We start from the raw sequence: 21,108 nt of genomic DNA, 5'->3' as shown, positions 1-21,108 counted from the left end.
ATATATATGTGACTGATTACTTTTATTATTATTATTATTATTCACTTCTATGGTTTTTCATGAATGGATTTTGATAGAGAGGTAAATGAAAATAAGAAAATATGAATTTTATAGCCAACATCTACTAATTACATTATATATATATATATATATATATATATATATATATTATAGTCATATCATGACCTAGCTATCCGATTGGAATCCGTTATCATGGCACTTGAAAGAGAAAAGAATGATGTTTTGATTATTGCTCATGCCAGTGTTTTGCGTTGTTTGGTTGGATATCTGTTTGATCAAGATGAAAATGTAAGAAAATAAAAAATAAATAATGATAACGATGATGATTTTTGATTGAATTCTTTTTATTTGTATAGGAAACACCTTTTATCTCTATACCTCGATCTGAAGTCATTGAAGTTACTCCTACTGCATACAAGAGCAAAGACAGGCGTCTAAAGATAAATGAATGATTTTTGTACATTCTATCCCCGAAACTACAACTTCGTTTTTTATTTTTATTTTTTATTTTTTTCTTTTTTTATTTTTTTCAGTTTCTCTTCTTCTTTTTTTTTTTTTTTTCCTTTGTACATATTGTATACTGTTTATACATATTTACAACACATGTCATATATCTCCCCCAAACTATTATATACATTCTTATTTGCATGTCAAGGCTCTGCTCCTGTTTATCTCACTTTATTCTATTCATCTCAACTTGGTTTGAAAAGTGACCAAATAGGTTTACTTGTGGCTATTGGTAATGATAATTATTCTATTAAAAATAAACAAATAATTATTTGGTATTGAAAAGGAAAAAAGATCAATTAAATTCATCCGGAAAATATTCTAATCTTACATTATTGTTATTTATTATAGCCCCATTTATCTCGGCAGTTGCTTGTCCTTTATGGACAGCCTTGGCGGACAAAACAAAGACGCATAACTATATTATGTGCCTGATACAAACTTTGGCAACCATTGCTATCGTCAGCGTTATGGGTATCTCTGTTGTGGTACAGAATTTGGAAGATATGGAAGCAAAGAATAAATTAACTGTCACATTGGTTACTATTACTTCTGTCTGTTTTGCTTTCTTCGGGGTACCAGTATTACCTTTGGTGGATGGTGGAGTTCTCAAGATCCTAGGCAAAAATAAGAATCAATATGGTAAAAAAAAAAAAAAAAAAAAGTATAAATGTGACTTATTGATGGTTTTCTAGGTCGACAACGTATGTTTGGTTCCATTTCTTTTGGTCTTGCTTCTTCTTTGGTTGGATTTATTGCTGATTGGACTAAAGATATGAATTCTATATTTTATATATATGCGATCTCTGCTGTGTTTTTCATCATGATTGCGGGAGGAACAACGTTCAAACCAGTGCCAACAGTACGATCAAGATGGAACAGTTCACGACGACGAATCTCTTCTTCTTCAGTACCTTCCTCAACAGCCATGGTATCATTTTCTGGACACGGCAACAATGACGGCAACAGTAGCAACACTACTAGCACATCTCATGACGGTCATCATCATACTCTTCGACGTAAAGTACAGCAATTTCATCTGGATCAAATGCATGAAGATGAAAATAATGACCTGGACGAAGAACCATCTCAAATTCGACAAAATGAAATTCAAAGACTGATACAATTTGCAACAGAATCTAGCATCATCGAAGCCGTCAATTTATCTAATCCACCAGCACATCGCCGGCCTTCTCATACCTCCATGATGGATGATGCAAGTATATCACCTTCTAGCTCCTCCACTGCGTCTTCATCTCCTGTGCCGACGACATTAGTGGAATTATTGAAACAACGACAGGTCTCCCTTTTCTTTTTGACAATGATGTTGATGGGTGCTGCATTGAATATGGTAGTCAGCTTTTTGTTTATTTTCCTTACTCAAGAACTTGGTGCAAGCTCATCTACGGTGGGTCTAACTGGTTTGGTTGGATCAGTGACAGAGCTTCTCTTCTTTTTCTATTCACGCGACGTAAGTATGACTGTATTGGAGGATATGTATATAAGACAGGTCACTCATTTTTTTTTATAGCTCATTCGTATATTTGGTATTCGATTCCTGATCATCCTTGGACATGTATTGACGATTATTCGTGTGTTTGCATATACCACATTACCAAAAGGCCCTAGTGGTGCCAACATTGCTCTTGGTTTACATCTATTGAATGGTAATGAAAAAAAAAAACAAGATTATGTATTTACATTCATATGTTTGACATGAGCAACTTGTTTTTGATTATGTAGGTATAGCATTTTCTGCATTATGGGGTGCAGGTGTCGTTCAAGCAGATGAATTGGCACCTCCGTCTTTACAAGCGACATCTCAAGGTAACCATTATACAAAATAGTATTTTTTTTTTTTTTTTTTTTTTTTTTTACTAACGTGACATTATCTTAGGTATATTGGCAGCCATGTATGCAGGTGTTGGTTCTGGACTTGGAAGCTTGTTAGGTGGAGTGATCTATGAAAAACTAGGTGCCAATCAGATGTTTTATGTGGTCATTGGATTGACATCATTTAGTTTGGAGCTCTACTTGGAAACGAATACTAGATGTGGGATTAGTGATTTAGTCAAATGGATAATTCAAGCTGTGATGGGTACTTATCGGTGGTTACAACGTGCTCGTGGAAGACAAGCTGTACCAAGATGGAGTGGAGCAAGAATGACAGGTCCTATTCATTTACATGTGGATGATGATATGTAATATACCCCCCCTCTATCCCTTTTCCCCCTTCTTCCCATTATTTATATATATCCATATTACTTTATCTTTATATATATATATGTGTGTATCTGTTTTAGTTTGTTCACTCTCTACTTTCAACTCCTGTTATCATAGTCACATGAATTTCCATTTTGATTTTTCCCATTCGTATTGTATATAATTTTAGATAAAAAAAAAATACATATCACACTTTTTATATCGTATATTATTTTCCATAGGATAGATCAATAGTATTCCCCCCACAATATTTGAAATAAACGGTATGATGATCTTTTTATTTGTTTATATAAATGTTTGTGCACTGATGTTGAGTTTCCACCATTGATGGTAGATCTTCACTAAAAGAGAAAAAAAAAAAACACAGACGACTTTATTGAATAAATGAAACATAAAATAAAAAAAAAAAATAAAACAACTAACTAAAACTAGTAAGATTTGATCAAGGATCCTGTTCACATAAACCACTATGTTTTCGTATTTCAATACTGTCCAACAACTGCATCTTTTGAAGACAAAGCAAAACTCCAGGATGAGGATCAAAATGATAAGCACGACAAAGAACTTGGAAAGCTAAGATATGTTTGATGATGGTGGCTAAAAAGGATTAAAAAAAAAGTCAACAAGTTTTTTTTTCTACCTTCAAGAATGATATATATATGTATTTTACCAGTGATTCTGAATTTATTATAATTCACTAGGTGAGATCCCAATCGACGACATAATTCTTCATCTTCTGGACTGACCTTGGGCATTGTATGTTGAAGTTTAGTTGAATCTATAAATGTAGGTAGTTCTGCATTGAAAACAAGATCGGATAAATAAAGGCCTAAAGAAAATAAAAATATTAAAAAAAATCATTGTTGATGAAAACAATCTTACCAAGAAAAGGAATACAACCATCCACATTATCATCATCAAATATATCTTTGGTCAAAACAGATTCCACCGCTGAAGACTCGGCTATTTCATGAATAGCTTTGGTCATTGCATCACGTACGTTTTTCCAATTGCGAAAAGGTTTGGCCAATTCTTTCAATTCGTTGAATATTTGCATTTCGTAATGATCAATTCTTTGCCATGTCTTTTCCAGACGAGATACGGCTGGGGCTTGTAATCCAAGTAAGATTTGCATTAATGTACTGTAATTGCGGTGATGATAACATTTCTATATACAAAAAAAAAACTTTAATTTCTCTTTGTTTTGTACTCCTTGTCATATCTTACCAGTGCAATTCGGATAAACTTTTCAATCACACGAATTCGAATATCCATGGATCTTGTACGTACGATTTCCGAGGCAACCCATTGACATGTCTACAAAAAAAAAAAAAAAAGAGATGAGTTTAGTAATCGACTCCTTTTTCGTATTCCCCCTGCTTCGTTTTGTCAATTTTTATTTATTTTTTTACCTTATTGAAAAATCCAATAAGTTGTTCGACGCCATCTTGTAACGAACTTTGTTCAATATCAGGAGAAATAACGGTACCTTTGGATCGTTTACGCCATCGAAGTTCAGCCAATTCATCCCATGTTACCCATTGAAGCATTTCTTGTTCCATCATACAGAATTGTTGAGCAATGACTTCGGATCGAAATGTAAGAATAAAAGGTCGATAATCATCAAGACAAGTTGGCAGAGAGGATACCGTTCGTCCACATGTTGCGGTAGTGCGAGTTGTACGAGTGGTGGATGCTCCATCGCTATAATAAGAGGCACGACGTAAATGTTGTTGAGGTCGTTGTAGAGGTTGATAAGTAAAACCATGAGAAGATGTTAAAGGTGAAGGTGTTGGTGTTGTATTTGGCGATGATACTGCTGCCGTTGTTGATGATGATGATGATGATGACGATAAAGAAGAGGAAAGCATATGACATGAGGATGAAGAGAATGTACTTGTAGGAAATGTCGGTTTTTGAGTAGATGAATAATATGGACAGGTTGAATCGTTGTGTATCATGGATTCCGCCATACTTGGTGATCGCTGATCAAAGAGGCGTGAGGCGGATCGCATAATAGCAGCTTGTGGGTATCGATGAGGTAAAAAGTGTTGATAGAGAGAATGCTGTTGATAGCTGTGAGGTAATTTACAGGTGCATTTTTGTTTGTTCTTTTTGAATTGATGTTGCTGTTTTTGATTCATATTGTTGTTGTTGATAGTGATTCCATTAATGAGAGATTGATAAATGGTTGGGACTGTGCGTTTAATTGTTTTGATTCCAAAATTCATCTTTGCTGTCCATGCGTTTTCTTCATGCACACTACGCTGAGAACATGCTGAAAGTCGTCGAGATCTACCCAAAAAAGGTAAAGTCGGTGTAGATGTAGATGATCGAAGTCCTTTGCTGTTTGTTTGTTTTTGATTTCCATTTTTCTTTCCAGCAGGGGTACCTAATTGATGTCGTGGTGGGGACGACTTTATCCAATGATTAGTAGAAGTATCGTCCATGATGGATTGAGGTGAGCAAGAAGAGGAAGTTGAAACTGGTGATGTAGAAGAGTCACGATACCATCGTAACCATGGGGACAATGAAGTGCTTGCTGTGTGATCATCACGTTGATGTAGTTGAGCATGATTGCTGCAGAGAGTGGCACGTGCTGACGAGTCAAAGTTGGTACTATATAGTTTTCGTTGTCGTTTCAATATATTTCGTAGATTCTTAATGATACGTGCATCTCTTGGTGAATTAAGAATGACCGGATGTGTTCGGAGTTGAGACAAAAAAGTACAAAGCATAAATCGAAGTGTTCTTGACATGATAAAATCATGTTCCCAATAATGTGTGATCCAATATCGTAGCACTACAAATGTTCTATCATATAAGATCAATCAAAAATAAAAAAAAAAATCAGTATTTCCTTCTTTCCCCACTTCTCCTGTCCTTCCCCCCTTCCTCTTTCTCTCTCTCTCTCTCTCTCTCTCCCTTTCTTTGTGTCCCCTCACACACGCACACAGGCACACACGCACGCTTTCATAATCATCTCCCTTTTTCCATCTTTTTTTTTTTTGATACCTTATCCTGACTAGACGTCTATCATCAGAGTCCTCCAATAAAGCCCAACGGAATCGTAATATAAGTAACTTGCAAAGTTTGATGGGAGTCAAGAATTGTCGAAAAGTGAGAAAAAAATTCATCATCAAATCCGAGTCTGAAGCATGTAAAAGACAAATAAATAAACAATCAATAAATATAAACAATCATGATCGAATTTCCCAAAATAGATATCAAATTAATCAAAATAATCTTACCCATTCCTTTTGTCAATATTTCCACCAATTTTTCAACTGTAGCAGAATTCATAGCAGATGGTTGATCAGCTCGTTGACTGTAATGAATAAAGTAAGCATTATCATCCAAGGCAAGAAGATCAAAGATATGAGTATCATTTTCAATAGGAAGAGGTGGAGGAGGAGGAGAATTTGGTCTTGTATCCAATGTTTGTTCTTCTTCAATACCAACCCAACCAAAAGAAGCGTTTTCAGGATATTTAGCAGCAGCGATAATAGCAGAGATTATATCTTTGGATTGATGATGTTGATGAGTGGAAGAAGAATGCCAGGTATGATGGTTCGGGATGTCCATAGATGGTAATAGTGAAGGATGTGTTGCTATGATATGAATAAAAGAGGAGAAAGAAATAAAAATAAATCAATATAATTATATAAAAAATGACATTTTCATTCAAAGATGTTTTATAATTCTTTTTTATTATCAAGTTACCTTTTTCAGTAGACAGGAAAATTTGCTTGAGGCTCCTTTGATTCTGATCTTTCGGTATATTGGATTCATGCAGGGTATTTGACTTGGAGTTACTAACAAAAAGGAATAATTACAAAAGTCAGTTAATCAAGTTTTTCCTTTTCCTTTTTTTTTTTTTTTTTTTTTTTTTGTCAGTTAACTATTCAGTAACAAAACAAAAAAAAAAAAAAAAATACCGGTTTGGACCCTAATTCTGATCATCCCTGCTCTTTGTTCTAATAATTACATATATTTTGTCCATTGATATAACATAACGAGTGATAGACATTTTTGTTCTTCAATACAAGAACTGTGTCGACGACTTAGATAAGGTGAAGTTTCATTCTTATAATGGTCAAATGTTCTTTTCAGTGATAAATCGCCATAAGACTTAGAACGACGTCTATATATATATAAGAATGAATCATAAAATAATATTAAATTATTATTTCTTTTTTTATTTACTTACTTTAACTCTGGAGCCACAGAAACCATATATAAAAATAAATATAATAAAAGAGTATAATAATAATAATAACAATAATAAAAAAGAAGTAAAGAAAGAAAGAAAGAAAAAGAGAGGGAAAAAAAATTTTTGATTCATGGCCTTTTTTTTTTTTTTAAGGGAGAATAAAAGGATCTCTCACTTCTCCTTAAAAAATGCGAAATCTTCAAAAAAAAAAAAAAAATCCAAAGAGACCGGAATTTGAAATGTTGGTAATTTTGAAGGTTGGAAAAGCATTTCCCATTTGTGTCTTTTTACCTCGTTTTCTTTGATTTTTTTTATATATAATCTTCCTTTACCTCTCAATAGAAATGACAACGGATACCAACATACTTTTATCACAACGTTCTTTTCATATTAGAAAGTCATTAAAAGATTTAGCACAAAAACCAAGAATTACTCGACGAAAAAAAGAAGAAAAACAACAACAACCTTCATTACCTTTACCTTCTTTACCTCCACACCTTAATACTAAAGATAATTATGTTTATGATGTTTTATACGAATGTCAAAGAGGGTATTTATTATTATTATTATTATATATTTATATTTATTTGGTTATACTAATATTTAATTATATTTTATATATTTAAATAATAGATCTTGGCTAGTAGGTTATAGTTCGAAAACGCAAGTTCAACAATAATAATATTATTCTGTTATTATATTTTTATTCAACTTTTTTTTTTCTCTTTTTTATAATATAGTCTATTGCAATTTGATCCTAATCCTTGGTGTGATGCTCAAATGAAGTAAAGTATTTAAAACTAAAAAAGAAACTTTTTTATGCAAACTAAAAAATCCGTTTATATTGTGATGATAGATATACACCCATGAATCCTGCAACTTATCAATTACCAGATCCAACGTGGGAGTGGGTAAGAAGCACGCGATTAAAATGAACCCTGTTTTTTTTAATACCCGATTTGATAGATCTACTCAACTCCTTTATTATTATTTTAGTTAAATAAAGAATGGTTGGTGGATATGACTGAAGATGTAGATGAAGCTGGTTGGCAATATGCTGTCAAATTCCATGGTGCTGTATGGCATGGTAATTATAAACATTTCCGATCATTTGTACGACGAAGACGATGGATTCGATTACGACATTGTAAACAACAAGAACAAGAGAAATCTATTTCAACATTAACAACACCAAGGCAACTTATTAAATTGGATGATATCATACCTTCTTCAGCTGAATCTTCACAGTCATTGAATGAGTCAAATCTTATGGAAAATTTACAAAAATGTCGTCTTGATCGTGAACGAAGAACTGTGATCGATTCTCTATTATCATCCTTATCCTCTTCTCAATTACAGTCTTTATTACAGGATGAAAAGAAGGTATATCTTATATTTATCAATGGATTCATCATAATACTAACATGATGACCTCTTTTATTTTTATTTTATTTTATTTTATTTTATTTTATTTTATTTTACTAGATAATGACATATATGAATATGTTTGATTTTGAAGATTCAAAACGAATGCTATTACAGGTAATATAAAAATATAGGGGGGGGGGAATCAATCATATATATAATATATATATATATATGAATATTCATTTTTCTTTTGTATTTAGAAACTCCTTGATATCAATCATAATAACACCTATTCAAAACCTATTTCTTTATCATCATTATCTAGTGTAGAAAGAAATCTTATTGATTCTTTATCCTTTTACTCTGATATATATACCATTCTTCGTTTAGATACTTCATCCAATTAGTCTATTAGAAATAAAAATAATAAATGATGATGATCGCTTTTTTTTTTTTTTTTTTTGTGATAATCTTCAGTGGTTTTCAGTTTCCGATCCACTTTTTTTTTTTTTCCTTTAAAAAAAAAAGTTTTTGATGTGTCTTTTCTTTTCGTCTTTTGTCCCTGTCTTAAGGTTTTCATGGCAAGTTATATAAAATTCACTCCTCTTTCTGGTGCCAAAAACGAAGACGCTCTTTGCTACTTGTTAGAAATAGATGAAGTCAAGATCCTTCTCGATTGTGGTTGGTCTGATCACTTTAATACCCAAGACTTATCTCCTTTGAAAAAGTAATTACTACAAAAAAAAAAAAAAAATAATCTTTCTTGCTTATATTTCTCTATATATCATAGAATTGCCAAACAAATAGATATTGTCTTATTATCACACTCTGATCTTCCTCATCTTGGTGGTTATACATACGCGAAACGACACTTGGGATTACAATGTCCTGTCTATTCCACAATGCCAGTAGTCAATATGGGTAAAATGTGTATGTACGACATTTATCAAAGTAAAACGAACGAAATGGATTTTACGACTTTTAGTCTTGAAGACGTGGATAATGCTTTTGATAATATTAACTCTCTTCGATACTCTCAACCTTGTGCTTTACCTGGTAAATGTCAAGGTATCACTATCACTGCTTATGCTGCTGCTCATACTGTTGGTGGAACTATATGGAAGATCAAGCAAGATACCAACGATATTGTATATGCTGTTGATTTTAATCATAGAAAAGAACGGTAAAGAATGATAATATCTATAGGAATGACATACTTATTTTTTATTTTTATTTACTTGATAGTCATCTGGATGGTACTGTTCTTTTGACAGACGGTGTTGTCTTGAATTCCTTGGCTCGACCCTCTTTATTGATTACTGATGCTTTAAATGCAGAAATACTTAGTCCTCCAAGAAGAGATCGTTATACTGCAATGTTTGGTAAAAAAAGAATACATTCAATCTGAATTCCTTTTTTTTCGAAAATATTGACTCCTCCTTTTTTTTTTTTTTTTTGATACCAGATACGATGAATACAACTTTATCGAATGGAGGATCCGTATTACTTCCATCTGATTCAGCTGCACGTGTACTTGAACTTGCCTATCTTTTGGATCAACAATGGACAAAGCAACAACTCAACAATTATCCTTTGATCATGCTTAGCAATACCAGTTACCACACGATTCACTTTGCTAAGATTATGTTGGAATGGATGGGAAATGACTTGACCAAACATTTTTCTCAGACGCGTGAAAATCCCTTTGAATTCAAATATGTACGGTTATGTCACAAATTAGAAGATTTGGAAAATTACCCTGGTCCCAAAGTGGTTATTGCAAGTAATTATAGCTTGGAAACTGGATTCGCACGGGATTTGTTTGCACGATGGATGACACTGGATACATCAACACAACAACAACCACACCATATCAAGAATACGTTATTATTGACTGAACGAGCACCTCCTGGATCACTGGGGAGACAAATTTATGATGAATGGGAAACCCAAACAAAAGGTGATCAACAATCAATCAACAAAGCAATCATACAACCAACCTTAGATTATAAAACAGAAATGGATTTGACTTTATTCAAACGGGTACCTTTGGAAGGTATGGAATTACAAGAATATGAAGCAACTCAACGGGCAAAACAAGAACGAGAAGCAGCTCAGGCAGCTATGATTGCAAGAAGCAAGACTATTATGGAAGAAGATGAATCGGATAGTTCTGATTTGGATGAAGCAGATGATCCCATGGATGAACTCTTAGTGAAACAGCATGATTTATATGTACGTGATAGCGGTAGATCTGGTGGATTCTTCAAACAAGCTCAAAGTTATCATATGTTTCCATATCATGAAAGACGCAAGAAGATGGATGATTATGGTGAAGCTATCCAACCAGATCAATATATTCCACCAACAGACATGACAAGAATTGCTTTGGAAAATAGACTTGATACTGGTGGTAGTGGTGCAAATTTTGGTGGATCATCGGATACAAAAGACGCTATGGATATTATCAATGGACCAGTATTACCGGCTCGAAATACTTTACCAACCAAATATATCTCCAGTGTACAGCATGTTCAAGTTCAATGTCATTTACAGTATATTGATTTGGAAGGATTATCAGATGGTAGATCTATCAAAACTATTCTACCTCAAATTGCACCAAGGAAGATGGTAATTTCAAAAAAAAAAAAAAAAAAAAAATTGGGAATATTATTCTTAACCTTTTTTTTTTATTATTATTATTATTATTAATATACATATATAGATCATTATTCATGGTCAAGAAGAAGCAACAAAAGATTTGGAACAAGCATGTTTATCGATGAATCAATTCACCAAGGAAATCTTTACGCCCAATATCGGAGAAGTACTAAATGTATCAGCAGCAACAAATGTTTATCGTGTACGACTAACAGATGGATTGGTGAACTCGCTTTTCTTTTCCAAACTGGACGACTATGAATTAGCACGGGTATCTGGACGTATACATTTTAAGGAAGATTCTACCACTCCATCTTTAGATATGGCTGATGATGAGCTTATAATGACCACCACGGATATACAATCACTCCAGAAGAAGAAAACAGAACCAACAATTTTTGTAGGTGATATACGTTTGACAGAATTCAAACGGGTACTACAAAATGAAGGGATATCAGCGGAATTTAAGGATGAAGGGATGCTTGTTTGTAATGACCATGTGGTTGTACGAAAGGTAAGAAGAAAAAAAAAAAAGTAATCAACAATAATGAATGAAATCTCATATGTTTTTTTTTTTATTTTTATTTTTATTATTATTATAATTACTATTTATCTATTTAGACTGGAACTGGACAATTATTAGTAGAAGGGATACTTTCTATGGATTATTATAGAATTAGATCTCTATTATATTCTCAACATGCTATTCTGTGATCATCATTTTTAGCCATATTTATATCTTTTTTTTTTTCAAAATTTTGTGTATATATTGATCTTTTTTTTTTATATATATAATCATGGATAATAAAAAACATTGTTTAAAACACCTTTATTATTGTATTGGTATCATATGGAATTTACTGGGGAATATGATTTGAAAATTCAGTAATCTATAATCATGTAGTTGTGGTCATCATGGTATTTTGGTTCCTGTTTTTGTTGTGCAACCATCAAGTTGAAACGTACAAGTTTTAGATGATCATATATACTTTCTATAGTTGGAACACATTCTCCTTTCTTCTTATTATTATTTGATAAACAAATCAGGTCATCTACAAGGCGACTCACTTTAGTATACTTGTATTCATCATCATTCCTCTTTTTTTTTTTTATCCCATCAAATAATAATAATAACAATAATAATAATAAAAAAAATAATAATAATAAAAAAAGAATCATGCATGAGTTACAATCAGGTTTTTTTTTTTTTTTTAATTTACCATTTTTAATTTTTGATCTTTGTCAATCAATTGTACTTGAAGATTTTGTATTTGTAAAGATAACAGATAATTTCGTTTTCTTTCTTGTTGATAATAATGTTCATATGATACTTCCTCTATTCATCATAGTTCATAAAGTTTCAATGAGAAACCATACACAAATATAATATCAATAATTTTTTTTTTACCTTCCATTACATCTACAGGAGAAACAATAGGTGAGGATGGTGGAGTAATTTCAAGATGATCAGGACCATCTTCTATAAATTGAACTCGACAATAATTGGTTTTCTTTATTCGAATGCATGATTTTTGACCTGTCATCTTTTTTTTCTTTATATGGAAGAATGAGAAAAAGAAAGGAAGAAAAGGGAAAAAAAAAAAAAAAAAGAAAAGTAAACGAAAAAGAATGATTTCTCTCATTTTGTTCGTTTCAAATGACAGGAGAATCATATGACTATGTGAACAACCCATTTTTCTTTTTTAGCCTCAAACAAACATCTTTTTTATTTTGTAGAAAGACAGGAAATTCGTTCCGTGGACATGATTCGATTGTATTCAAACTCAGTTTTTTTTTTTCTTTTTTCCTTTTGGCTCAGAAGGAAAAAAGGATATGCATTGCTGTTTTCCCTTCCCTCCTTTCTTTTTCTTTTTCTTTTTCTTTTTTTTTTTCTATTACTCAACAAAACTAATGGCTTTAAAATATGGTTATGAAATGGGTAAATAAGAAAAAGAATAGTACTTTTCTATATTGCATTAAATAATATTTCTTCTTTTAGAATCGTCTACTGGAACAGTTGGACATTTGGTAGCACCTCCATTATTATCCAAAAAGATAACATTAGCGACTGGCAATAATACAAACAAGTGGTTATTTTATGGTACTCGTCAACAGATATTGGATTGGATGCGTGATCATAAGGATTTAGAACTTGAAAATGGATTATTCTCAACCCTAGGTGCCAACAAAAAACCTTCCACTTTTCACACACATACAGAACTTGTGATCGACTTGCAATATTATCCAGACGCTGAACAATCTTATTACAACTATTGCAAATCCTTTTTCGTTAGTGATTACAATGTAGAACGAGTAAGAGTGGAAATCCGACCAAGAATCGAAAGCAAGGACAAAATGATCGAATCTTTATGTCGAACCATTGTAGCAAGCGGCTCCCGATTAGGCGATATTGTGGATGATTTGGAAACAGAATGGAACAGTCCTGCCAAGTCTTACTATCAACAAACTGTCGATGTCTTTACTGATGCACCTCCACCTACCCATGTCCTCAGCGCTGATCCTCCCTCCTCTATTCGTGTCAATACCAACGATTCTAATATTGTGACTCAATAGTATCTTGTTTTTTGATTTTATTCATCGTGATTATTGCTATCCTTATTATTTTGGTGACACATATTGTTATGTCATGATGTCTTGTTTTATATATATATATTTGAAATAAATTTTTATAATTTTTACCCATTTTTTTTTATCTACTATTATCTGCTGATCTAGTTCAATGTCATACAAGCTAAACTGTTATTTCTTCTAGTTGAAGCCCTTACTGTAAAACTAATCATATCCCATGGTAGATTATCAAAATAGATAAATGAAAAAATATCCAACTATTCAAATCACTCCCTTCAAGTAACAGTAGAAAGGCTCAACTTTAAGATACATTATTCATCATCCATTCTAGGGAAAAAAAAAAAAAAAAAAAAAAAAAAAAAAAAAAAACAGTAAATAAAATAAATTAAAAAAAAAAAAAAAAAAAAAAAAAAAAAAAAAACAGTAAATAAAATAAATTAAAAAAAAAAAAAAAAAAAACTTTATTTTCGTGCATATTAGTAACGCTTTTGATATCACTCCATTGGTCTGTTTTAACTGATGTTATAACTTCAGCTATTTGATGTTCTTGGCTATTTTTTAATTCTATTGGAGAGTGTTCAGTCTTGATCAAGTGTAAAACTAGCATATTACTAATAACGAACATATAGTCATAAAGAAATCCGTTAGATAGTCATTTGTTTTTTTCATGATTCACCCTTCACTCCCCTTATATCATCACTATTATTCAACGTTGGGTTTATATAGCGCTCTTTATTGTTTATATGTGTTATTAAATGTATAAATTAACTAAACTAGAAAGGAAGAGTCTTTCCAGAGTAATCAAAGTATGTACCATTCTTTTCTTTGGTAAGCTTGTTGATTTCATTGATAATGCCAGCAATGGAGACGTCAGTCGTAATAGAAGCACTACTACCACCCATGTCAGTCTTGACCTAAACAAAATTGAGTATAAGTTAATGATCATCGAAAAATAGAAACTCTCCCTCTCTTTTTTTTTTATAGTTACCCAACCAGGATGGACACTACGATGCATCAAAGGTAAAAAAAAAATACAGAAGAAAAAGTATTCATATAAAAATCATCATCATAAGATCTGATTATTTTTCTTTTTGTTCTTACGCAACAACAATAAAGTTTTCATCCTTGAGAGCACTAGAAAAAGCTTTGGTCAAATAGTTTTCAGCAGCTTTGGAGACACCATAGGCAGGTATCCCACCACCACAAATATTCAGTTGAACAGAACCAACGATGGAGGAGATATTGATGATCTTTCGCGTATTCTTTTGACGTAACAAAGGTATAGCTGCTTGAGTGACATCTGAAGTACCAATCACATTGGTATTGAAGACTTCAGTATATGTTTCCCCAGGACTAGTGAAAAAAAAAAAAAAAGATGATCGAAAATAAAATAATTAAAAAGGGTACATCCTGCTTTTTATACTACTTTACACGTTAAGAACATCGAATTCACGAGGTCCAGCGATACCAGAATTATTAATTAGGACATCCACACCATCTGAAATGGTTTTGATTTTTTCAAACGCGCTCTAAAAATAAAATGGTTGGATCATCTTTTTTTTTCTCCTAAAGTGATGATATTTACCTTGATAGAATCTTTATTTGTAGTGTCCAAAGGAACAGTAAATACTTTTTTGTTATCGACAAGACTGGATAAAGCTTCAGATTGACCAGGTTGACGTGCGGTAGCAATCACCGTATGACCTTGAGCTGAGAGTTGTTTCACAAATTCAAGACCAAGACCACGAGAAGCACCCGTAATAAGATATGTTTGAGACATGATTACTATTGTTTTATAAAAAAAGAAATAAAAAATAAAAGAGAAAAGAAAAAGGAAAAAAAAAAAGGAAGAGAGAAAAAAAAATGACAGGTATTTTATATAATCTTCGGGTATTCATTCGGGCATGGAGTATCGGTCAGTCAAACATATAGAAATACCGATGCCATACCACAAATAGGGTAAAAAAAAGCGTTGTAGACAAAACCTTGTTTTATTAAATGATATACAACAAAAAAAAAAAAGAAAAGTAAAAGATCAGAAGAAGGATTTACTTCTTAACCACAGCTACTACTAACTAAAAAAAACTGAGTAACTAACTAACTAACCAACTAACTACACAAATCTAACTCCTAGAAAAAAAGAAAGAAAAAGAAAGAAAGAAAAAGAAGAAGTGAAGATAGACCGGAGTCACTATAGATCCGCTTGTGTCTTCGTCGTAGTTTTTTCTTGTTGTTGATGCTGCTCCAAAACAGCCACAGCTTCCTGCATCTTTTCTTCCAATAGAGTATTATGCTTGATCAAGTATACTAAATCTTCCACATCCATTTCCAATAACATTCCAGTCACTTTGCCAGATATCATAGCATACTTTGTATTTCTATGTTAATATATAAAAAAAAAAAAATCTATAGTGAGATTACTAATGCAAACCATTATTGATAAAGTTCACATACACAACTTTGTAAATTCGTTCACCCAGCATTTGCTTTTGCATTTCCAATGGATATTCCGAGAGTTTTTCCATAGTTAACTCAGATTCATCGACGTTTTGATCCACATTCGCCCTGATTGCATCATTGTTAGTGTCAATATCGTCTATTTGATTAGTAATTGTTTCAGAGGATCGTCTTGTAGGTCGTGATGTTGGTGATGATGATGATGTTGTTGTCATTGAGTGCATCGAGGCGGATGGTTGTGTAGTGATAGAAGTACTTGAAGAAGAAGGAGGTGGTGGTGGTGGTGGAGGAGGAGACATGTGGCCATTGCTATCATATATATGATGTGGAGGTCGAGGAATATGTTGAGCTAGATTGTTATAACTTGGATACTGAAGAGGTCCTGTCATATAACCTTGTTTCATCATTGTAGGAGGAGGATGATTCCATCTCATTGGTCTTGGAGTCATCACGCCAGGTTGAGGGTAACTGTGAGGGTATGGATCATAGTAGATTGGACCGGTATTCATATAGTTGATTGGTACTGGAACGAAAGGCTAGAAAGATAAACAATATATGATTTGATTGAGCATCCCATTTGCATTCCTATTCCATCATGATTTTTACTTGTTGTAGGTGCATAAGTTGACTTCTTTGGTGTGACATTTGTGCTTCCAATTGATGACGCCGATCTTCTTTCTTCTGAGCTAAGGCCACATAAATAGTTTTGTTCATGATTGTTTCACCATTCATTTCTGCTACTGCTTTACTGGCTTCATCAGGCGTAGTGAAACAAACAAATCCGAATCCTTTCGATTGACTGGTCTAGAGAAAAAAAACAAAACAAAATAAAATAAAATAAAATAAAATAAAGTTTAAAGCTTTGAGGATCTATAATCTGAATCCTTTTTTTTTTTTTTTTTGATAATCACCTTTTCATCCCGCATGATTTTGGCACTTGTAATTGTTCCAAACTTTGAAAAGAGGTCCTTAAGTATTTCATCGTCCATATCATCTGCAAGGTTCTTCACATAAAGATTGACACCATGGTACTTGGATGATTTTTCATGTCGTGATTGATCGTGTTGCTTCCGTAATTCTTCTTCTCTTTCAGATCTTTTTTGAGCCCGGGACACAAAGAGTCGTTTACCAATGTATTCCGTTGCGTGCATTTGGGAGACCGCCTTTTCTGCATCTTCATGTCGTTCAAAATTCACAAATCCAAATCCACGTGATATGCCATGTTCGTCTCGTTGAATCAATACTGAGGCAATCTGACCAAATCCTCCAAAGAGTTCTTTGAGTTCTTCTTCAGTGATATCGGCCACCAAGTTCTTGACATAGACATTGGTATATCTTTGTTTAGCTTCCTCCATCCTTTGTATTCGTTCTTGTTTCGGAATATGATGTCCAACAAAGCTAATAATAGAAAATCGTCAAAGAAAAGAAAAAAAAAGGAAATTGAAGAATCATAATAATTTATCTTTTCATCTTACATTTCCCTATCGTACAATGTCATGCCATTGACATGGTTGATAGCACGTTCAGCTGAATCTGTTGTATCATAATGAACAAAACCATAGCCTTTGGATCGTCCACGTTCATCCGTCACAATTTTGCAGGAAGTAATATGACCATATAATGAAAAGGTATCCAAAAGAGATTTAGTGGTGACCAAGGGATCAAGATTCTTGATAAAGATGTTACCAGTCATTATTTTGGATTTATTGTTGTTGTTTTCGTTTTGTGTCCACATTATCCTGCATGGTTTCCCCTTAATCAAAGTATAATTCAGTGTTTGAACCGCTCGTGCACCTAAGTATAAACAATTAATAAAACTATTAATATTTTTATATTACTGCCTTTTTTTTAAAATATTACCATCGATTTCAGTACAAAAATTGACGTAAGCATAGCCTAAACTTCGATTAGTGATAGCATCTCGACATATACGAATATTTTCCACAGGTCCAATGGCAGAAAAGATGTCCATTAACATGGCTTCATCCACAGTAGAATCAAGTTCACCAACATAGAGAGAAGATGTTTGACCATAGGTTGTACCAGAAGATCGTCGTTGTTGATGAGATAAATGTGCTGCTTGTCCTTGAGCAAGGGCAATCTCTTCTTGTTGTTTTGTCGATAACCCACGTGGCCCCAAAGACTCCATACTATGCCTTTGTTGTACAGCAGGTGATGAAGTTCCTGTCATGTCACTATTAGAATATACACAACACGCCCAAACAAACAAAAGATGTAAAGGAGGAAAAAAAAAAAAAAAAAAAAAAAAAAAAAAAAAAAAAGGTAAAGAAAAAAAAAAAAGAATATAGACAAGAACAAAAGAAAAGTTTTTTTTTTTTTTTTTTCTTTGGACATTATTATTTTTTTTTTGTTTTGAAGTCAGCCACATAAAGTATAGTCAATGATGCTTTTTATTTATACACTGTAAAATTTTCTAAACTAAAGAGATAATGACACTAATCAAAAATACCACCATTACCACCTCTAGCATGTTTGATAATATCCATATTCTTGCGTTTTACTCGTCCTTTCGTTTGATTCCTTTTGACTAGTTGTTTGTATTGTTGTTTGCTACCTTGTGCCTTTAACCCGCGTGATACCTTTTCCTTGATCAATTCTTCCTTGGTTGGTTTAGCTGTCACTCTGATAGGTTTCTTTTGCATTGGTTTGGTGTCACGATGCGCTTTGAAGTCCCGGTTGTTCAATTCCAATAATTCATCCTCTGGATCAGATCCCACATCCACTTGGTCGCTATCATAATCTACCTCTTCTTCTTCTTCCTCTTCTTCTTCTTCTTCTTCTTCTTCTTCTTCACTTTCAATTGGTTCTGTATTTCCAAGTCGAAGATTTCGTAAATGTTCCTAATCCATCATCATATCATCAGTATTCATTATACAGTTCTTTTTCTTTTTTTTTTTTTTTTTTTTTTTTTTTTTTACTTGTAATTTCTCTTCTTCAGTAAGTTCTTGGGGTATATCATGATTCAAAGTGTCATCTTGTTCTTCTGATTCACTGTCTTCTTCTTCATCGTCGTCATCGTCATCACTTGATTCTTCTTCGTTTCCAGATTTTCTTTCTTGTTCTTGAATTTCTTCTTGATACTTTAAACATTAGGAATAAAAGAGATTAAATATATGGACAATCTAATAAATGATGGTAAGTTACCTTTTCCAATTCATCTTGCATTTTCTTGCTGAATCCACTGGCAGCCACCTGTACATCCAAACTAAATTCTCGGTTGACATCTACATGTAATTTGGGATAAAGTACACTTTCGTAACCAAAGCGACGTCGGAAGAAAGTTCGAATACATTCCACATCTCGATTAAAGTAACTAGGTTGTATAAAAAAAAAAGGGTAAGGAAAGAAGATTCAAAATATAAAACAAATAAACCTACTATTCAGCATTTGGATGAGAAATGGAAACCATTTGAGGGAAATCAATCAAAACAGGATCACCATTACTTTTGATCAAAATATTGAATTCATTGAAATCACCATGGATTAAGCCATATTGAGCCAATTTGACAATAAGACTCATCAAATCTGAATATAATTTACCAGGATCAGCGACTTCATCGATTTGTCGTCTATATATAAAAAAAAAAAGGAATTCAATATTAGAAATTTATAATTTTTTTTTCTTGTTTGATATAATTACAAAGGAAAGGCATCAATCAATTCCATAACAACACAGTGACGACTTTGATCAATAGGAGTTGGTACAGGGAATCCATTTTCATGCAAGACTTTCATAAAAGCAAATTCTTTCATGGCAGCTAAACGGGACATGTACATCCAAGAAGCTGATTTTCGATTTTGAAGATAATCACGCTTTGATTTGATTGTACGGAAAGACATACGGCCCAATCTATACAAAATAATTCATCAAAAAAAAAAAATATAGCTCTCTTTTTAAGAAAAACAAAAAAAAAATCATATATATACCTTTGTAACTTTAAAATATGTTGATTTTCTTCTTCATCAGCCACAAGATAAATATCTATTTGGAAATAGAACAATGAACATAAGAATACCATTATGCTTTCTAAACTCTTTCTTATTACCTGATTCTTTGCCCACACCAATCTGGTTACCAACAGAATAAACACTTCCACGTTTTGAAAAAGTCTTTAATGCCAAATAATCATATCCACCATAAGTCAATCGATAACCGTCATCTATATGTAAACATAAAGGTCATTACTACTTTTGAATAAAAGTAGATCGTTGACATTTGTTTTCGAACTATCCAACTTACAACTAGCATTCTGTACTCGACCCAAAAGTTTTCGTTTAGCAAGATCGCCCACAAGCTTATGACTGCCACCATGACGAAGTTGAGATATTTGAGCGATCAAACTGAGAGGAACTAATTCATGATTCTTGCTTGCAATTTCAACCTATTGAAATAAAAGTATGAGTTTGATCTTTTTTTTTTATATCCTATTAGTTAAAATAATTACCGCTGTAAGTACCCGGAAGTCGTCTGCTGACATGTAACGAAGAGCATTGGCATCTAACTTCATACCGATCTAATAATAAAAAGGGAAGATAATTAATAATAAGAAGAAGAAAGGGATCGCACTCTTTTTTTTTTTTTCTTCCTTCTGAACTTTTTCTTTCCAGTTTGATCCTCAGCCACTTTTTTCTTTGGAAGTCTTTTCACCCCTTTCGGTTTACTTCCCCTAGGTAAAAATTAGCCAATAAAAATGCTTTTTTTTTCTCTGCTTTCAAACAGCACTTTAACTCACTCAAAAGTGATCATCATCGTATCAAATTTGTATTGAACATAGATGAACATATTCTCTTTCATTTGTATTAGTAACAATTTATACCTTACCTCCCAATTTTATAGATTAAATTAAAAATAAAAAGTCAATATCGTCATCCTTCATCCAATAAAGATCATCATGCGATAAAATTTTCACCATTGGATTCCTCTTAAAAAAGTAGTCTAATCTCATCTAATACCATTTTTATCGCTTATCTTGCTGTTTAACGTGTAATGAGTATCAAAAATTTTAGTCGATTTTTTGAAAAATTGCCTGATGACCCCTCGACGATTT

The 21,108-nt window shown here is 32.7% G+C and overlaps 9 protein-coding genes across 9 annotated transcripts; 5 read left to right on the top strand and 4 right to left on the bottom strand.

Moving 5' to 3' along the window:
- The first annotated feature begins 8 nt into the window (after nt 1–8).
- BX664DRAFT_72272 (uncharacterized protein) lies at nt 9–504 on the top strand. Its single transcript, XM_051549707.1, has 3 exons — nt 9–81; nt 175–309; nt 378–504. The coding sequence occupies exons 1-3, from the start codon at nt 64–66 to the stop codon at nt 471–473; spliced, it is 249 nt and encodes an 82-aa protein (XP_051403297.1). The 5' UTR covers nt 9–63; the 3' UTR covers nt 474–504.
- A 494-nt stretch (nt 505–998) lies between these two features.
- BX664DRAFT_258425 (uncharacterized protein) lies at nt 999–2,375 on the top strand (the record flags this gene model as incomplete). The annotated part of the gene is made up of 5 exons (XM_051540550.1): nt 999–1,170; nt 1,440–1,748; nt 1,806–1,936; nt 2,060–2,195; nt 2,272–2,375. 5 exons carry the CDS (start codon nt 999–1,001, stop codon nt 2,373–2,375), a joined length of 852 nt encoding a protein of 283 aa, XP_051403296.1.
- Nucleotides 2,376–3,598: 1,223 nt separating this feature from the next.
- BX664DRAFT_257332 (ras guanine nucleotide exchange factor domain-containing protein) lies at nt 3,599–6,336 on the bottom strand (the record flags this gene model as incomplete). Its single annotated transcript, XM_051540503.1, has 6 exons — nt 3,599–3,919; nt 3,979–4,068; nt 4,164–4,447; nt 5,309–5,565; nt 5,767–5,902; nt 6,003–6,336. 6 exons carry the CDS (start codon nt 6,334–6,336, stop codon nt 3,599–3,601), a joined length of 1,422 nt encoding a protein of 473 aa, XP_051403295.1.
- An 846-nt stretch (nt 6,337–7,182) lies between these two features.
- On the top strand, nt 7,183–8,775 carry BX664DRAFT_325493 (uncharacterized protein). The gene is made up of 7 exons (XM_051544038.1): nt 7,183–7,514; nt 7,598–7,627; nt 7,705–7,749; nt 7,821–7,875; nt 7,961–8,347; nt 8,450–8,506; nt 8,593–8,775. The coding sequence occupies exons 1-7, from the start codon at nt 7,309–7,311 to the stop codon at nt 8,737–8,739; spliced, it is 927 nt and encodes a 308-aa protein (XP_051403294.1). The 5' UTR covers nt 7,183–7,308; the 3' UTR covers nt 8,740–8,775.
- A 123-nt stretch (nt 8,776–8,898) lies between these two features.
- BX664DRAFT_292366 (beta-lactamase-like protein) lies at nt 8,899–11,818 on the top strand. Its single transcript, XM_051541986.1, has 6 exons — nt 8,899–9,059; nt 9,123–9,515; nt 9,578–9,714; nt 9,798–10,963; nt 11,058–11,507; nt 11,615–11,818. Exons 1-6 carry the CDS (start codon nt 8,911–8,913, stop codon nt 11,705–11,707), a joined length of 2,388 nt encoding a protein of 795 aa, XP_051403293.1. The 5' UTR covers nt 8,899–8,910; the 3' UTR covers nt 11,708–11,818.
- Nucleotides 11,819–12,843: 1,025 nt separating this feature from the next.
- Nucleotides 12,844–13,699, top strand: BX664DRAFT_325487 (uncharacterized protein). Its single transcript, XM_051544037.1, has 2 exons — nt 12,844–12,932; nt 12,993–13,699. The coding sequence occupies exons 1-2, from the start codon at nt 12,905–12,907 to the stop codon at nt 13,565–13,567; spliced, it is 603 nt and encodes a 200-aa protein (XP_051403292.1). The 5' UTR covers nt 12,844–12,904; the 3' UTR covers nt 13,568–13,699.
- Nucleotides 13,700–14,355: 656 nt separating this feature from the next.
- On the bottom strand, nt 14,356–15,362 carry BX664DRAFT_370700 (4-dihydrotrisporin dehydrogenase; the record flags this gene model as incomplete). The annotated part of the gene is made up of 5 exons (XM_051548644.1): nt 14,356–14,496; nt 14,571–14,586; nt 14,684–14,935; nt 15,014–15,111; nt 15,168–15,362. 5 exons carry the CDS (start codon nt 15,360–15,362, stop codon nt 14,356–14,358), a joined length of 702 nt encoding a protein of 233 aa, XP_051403291.1.
- Nucleotides 15,363–15,619: 257 nt separating this feature from the next.
- BX664DRAFT_325485 (polyadenylate binding protein) lies at nt 15,620–18,294 on the bottom strand. Its single transcript, XM_051544036.1, has 6 exons — nt 17,900–18,294; nt 17,515–17,833; nt 16,951–17,437; nt 16,646–16,843; nt 16,037–16,575; nt 15,620–15,960 (listed from the first exon to the last, which is right to left on the bottom strand). The coding sequence occupies exons 1-6, from the start codon at nt 18,228–18,230 to the stop codon at nt 15,774–15,776; spliced, it is 2,061 nt and encodes a 686-aa protein (XP_051403290.1). The 5' UTR covers nt 18,231–18,294; the 3' UTR covers nt 15,620–15,773.
- A 131-nt stretch (nt 18,295–18,425) lies between these two features.
- BX664DRAFT_72094 (RIO1 family-domain-containing protein) lies at nt 18,426–20,618 on the bottom strand. The gene is made up of 9 exons (XM_051549706.1): nt 20,506–20,618; nt 20,301–20,442; nt 20,107–20,220; nt 19,988–20,042; nt 19,701–19,910; nt 19,438–19,629; nt 19,205–19,373; nt 18,979–19,140; nt 18,426–18,900 (listed from the first exon to the last, which is right to left on the bottom strand). Exons 1-9 carry the CDS (start codon nt 20,566–20,568, stop codon nt 18,496–18,498), a joined length of 1,512 nt encoding a protein of 503 aa, XP_051403289.1. The 5' UTR covers nt 20,569–20,618; the 3' UTR covers nt 18,426–18,495.
- Between the last annotated feature and the right edge of the window lie 490 nt (nt 20,619–21,108).

This window comes from Halteromyces radiatus (genome assembly GCF_025201355.1).
Source record: "Halteromyces radiatus strain CBS 162.75 chromosome Unknown BX664scaffold_2, whole genome shotgun sequence".
NCBI classification, from domain to species: domain Eukaryota; kingdom Fungi; phylum Mucoromycota; class Mucoromycetes; order Mucorales; family Cunninghamellaceae; genus Halteromyces; species Halteromyces radiatus.
Note: the sequence above shows the minus strand (reverse complement) of the source record. Positions and strands in the feature narration are given on the sequence as shown.

Bases quoted from the DNA above. Each gene is read 5' to 3' on its own strand.
- BX664DRAFT_72272 (XM_051549707.1), top strand. The intron at 310-377 runs GTAAGAAAATAA...TTATTTGTATAG, and splicing joins TGTTTGATCAAGATGAAAAT to GAAACACCTTTTATCTCTAT.
- BX664DRAFT_325493 (XM_051544038.1), top strand. From the start codon at position 7,309: ATGACAACGGATACCAACATACTTTTATCACAACGTTCTTTTCATATT. The intron at 7,515-7,597 runs GTATTTATTATT...TTTAAATAATAG, and splicing joins TTATACGAATGTCAAAGAGG to ATCTTGGCTAGTAGGTTATA. The intron at 7,750-7,820 runs GTAAAGTATTTA...TTGTGATGATAG, and splicing joins TGGTGTGATGCTCAAATGAA to ATATACACCCATGAATCCTG.
- BX664DRAFT_292366 (XM_051541986.1), top strand. From the start codon at position 8,911: ATGGCAAGTTATATAAAATTCACTCCTCTTTCTGGTGCCAAAAACGAA. The intron at 9,060-9,122 runs GTAATTACTACA...TATATATCATAG, and splicing joins GACTTATCTCCTTTGAAAAA to AATTGCCAAACAAATAGATA. The intron at 11,508-11,614 runs GTAAGAAGAAAA...TTATCTATTTAG, and splicing joins ACCATGTGGTTGTACGAAAG to ACTGGAACTGGACAATTATT.
- BX664DRAFT_325487 (XM_051544037.1), top strand. From the start codon at position 12,905: ATGGCTTTAAAATATGGTTATGAAATGG. The intron at 12,933-12,992 runs GTAAATAAGAAA...TTCTTCTTTTAG, and splicing joins AAAATATGGTTATGAAATGG to AATCGTCTACTGGAACAGTT.
- BX664DRAFT_325485 (XM_051544036.1), bottom strand. From the start codon at position 18,230: ATGACAGGAACTTCATCACCTGCTGTACAACAAAGGCATAGTATGGAG. The intron at 17,834-17,899 runs GTAATATTTTAA...GTTTATACTTAG, and splicing joins TTTTTGTACTGAAATCGATG to GTGCACGAGCGGTTCAAACA. The intron at 16,576-16,645 runs GTAAAAATCATG...TTATCTTTCTAG, and splicing joins AACTTATGCACCTACAACAA to CCTTTCGTTCCAGTACCAAT.
- BX664DRAFT_72094 (XM_051549706.1), bottom strand. From the start codon at position 20,568: ATGAAGTTAGATGCCAATGCTCTTCGTTACATGTCAGCAGACGACTTC. The intron at 20,221-20,300 runs GTAAGTTGGATA...GTTTACATATAG, and splicing joins TCGAGTACAGAATGCTAGTT to ATGACGGTTATCGATTGACT. The intron at 19,630-19,700 runs GTAATTATATCA...TTTTATATATAG, and splicing joins TTGATTGATGCCTTTCCTTT to ACGACAAATCGATGAAGTCG.